At 54.8% G+C, this 641-nt stretch overlaps 1 protein-coding gene across 1 annotated transcript in view; it reads right to left on the reverse strand.

Moving 5' to 3' along the window:
• Positions 1-347: 347 nt before the first annotated feature.
• ETH_00034005 (uncharacterized protein) overlaps positions 348-641 on the reverse strand; it is a gene marked incomplete at both ends in the record, with an annotated part of 1,037 nt that continues 743 nt past the window's right edge. The window contains one exon of the mRNA XM_013373957.1: positions 348-396. Coding sequence (XP_013229411.1) covers positions 348-396 — 49 coding nt within the window. The remainder of the gene's footprint in view (positions 397-641) is intronic.

The following is a 641-nucleotide window of genomic DNA, read 5'->3' on the forward strand; positions in this document are numbered from 1 at the left end:
CAGCAGCAGACGGCCTGGACCAGAGCTAGCTAGCCGCGGGGTTTAGCTGCTGCAGGAGAGCAGTGTTCCCTGCGCCACAAACGCTGCCACGCAGCAGCAGCAGCAGCAGCTGCTGCTGCTGCTGCTGCAACAGCAGTAGCAGCTGATTCTGCAGCAGCAGCAGCGGCAGGTGCAGCAGCTGGCTGAGGAAACTGAAGCAGCGGCAGCTCCGAAGTGATTGCTGCTGCTGCTGCTGCTGCTTCCGAACAAGAAGTGTTTCTTTGCGATTGCGTAAATAGCCAACCAAGTAATTAATTAAATGAATAAGAATTGACTAATTAATTAATTAATTAATTAAATGGATTCATTTAATCTTCCATCCACTGGTCAGCGTCCGCCCCCAGCACTCGAACGACCCTAAGAACAGCAGGAAGCAGCAGCAGCAGCAGACGCCGCACGCCGTCAGCAGCAGCAGCAGCAGCAGCAGCAGCGGAATTGGAAGCAGCAGCAAGAGTGGCGTAGGGGTGAGCAGCAAGAGGAGCAGCAGCCGGAGCAGAAGCCTTCCAGCGCGCAAACATCCCCAACAACAACAAGAAGGACAGCAAGACAATAATAATAACAGCAGCAGCAGCAGCAGCAGCAGCAGCAGCAGGAGCAGCAGG

Source organism: Eimeria tenella, genomic scaffold, assembly GCF_000499545.2.
Source record: "Eimeria tenella Houghton genomic scaffold, Eth_scaff1843, whole genome shotgun sequence".
In the NCBI taxonomy this organism is placed as follows: Eukaryota; Apicomplexa; class Conoidasida; order Eucoccidiorida; family Eimeriidae; genus Eimeria; species Eimeria tenella.